This window comes from Buceros rhinoceros, unplaced genomic scaffold (genome assembly GCF_000710305.1).
Source record: "Buceros rhinoceros silvestris isolate BGI_N320 unplaced genomic scaffold, ASM71030v1 scaffold28557, whole genome shotgun sequence".
Taxonomy (NCBI): domain Eukaryota; kingdom Metazoa; phylum Chordata; class Aves; order Bucerotiformes; family Bucerotidae; genus Buceros; species Buceros rhinoceros.
Genome location: NW_010421998.1, coordinates 1 through 303, shown reverse-complemented (window position 1 = coordinate 303; position 303 = coordinate 1). Strand labels below are relative to the sequence as shown.

Sequence of the window (303 nt, the reverse complement as noted above, 5' to 3'; positions counted from 1 at the left end):
GGGGGCCAGGCCCCCGCCGTGGGCTCCCGCGGCCCTGCTGCTGATGGGAGCCCGCAGGGTTCAGGCTGGGAGCACAGCCAGTCACAGCCCCAGGGCACACTTGCATTTGATGAGGGAGCCGTCCTTGGAAGCTGAGAAGATGAACCTGTCGTCAGGAGAGATGACCAGGCAGGTGACGGGCAGCTGGTGTCCCCGCAGCACGCGGATGCTGGCTGGATCCGGAGGCTGCACCTACAAGGAGAGCAGGCGGTGAGCTGGGCTGCCCCGACCCCTTCCTCAGAGGCGGGAGTGCCCGAGGAGCAG

The 303-nt window shown here is 68.0% G+C and overlaps 1 protein-coding gene across 1 annotated transcript in view; it reads right to left on the bottom strand.

Moving 5' to 3' along the window:
* The window catches only part of LOC104496742 (U3 small nucleolar RNA-interacting protein 2-like), a gene marked incomplete at both ends in the record, with an annotated part of 1,931 nt that extends 1,672 nt beyond the window's left edge, over positions 1-259 (bottom strand). The window contains 1 exon segment of the mRNA XM_010139905.1: positions 105-259. Within this exon segment, the coding sequence (XP_010138207.1) occupies positions 105-259 (155 nt within the window).
* Positions 260-303: the final 44 nt, after the last annotated feature.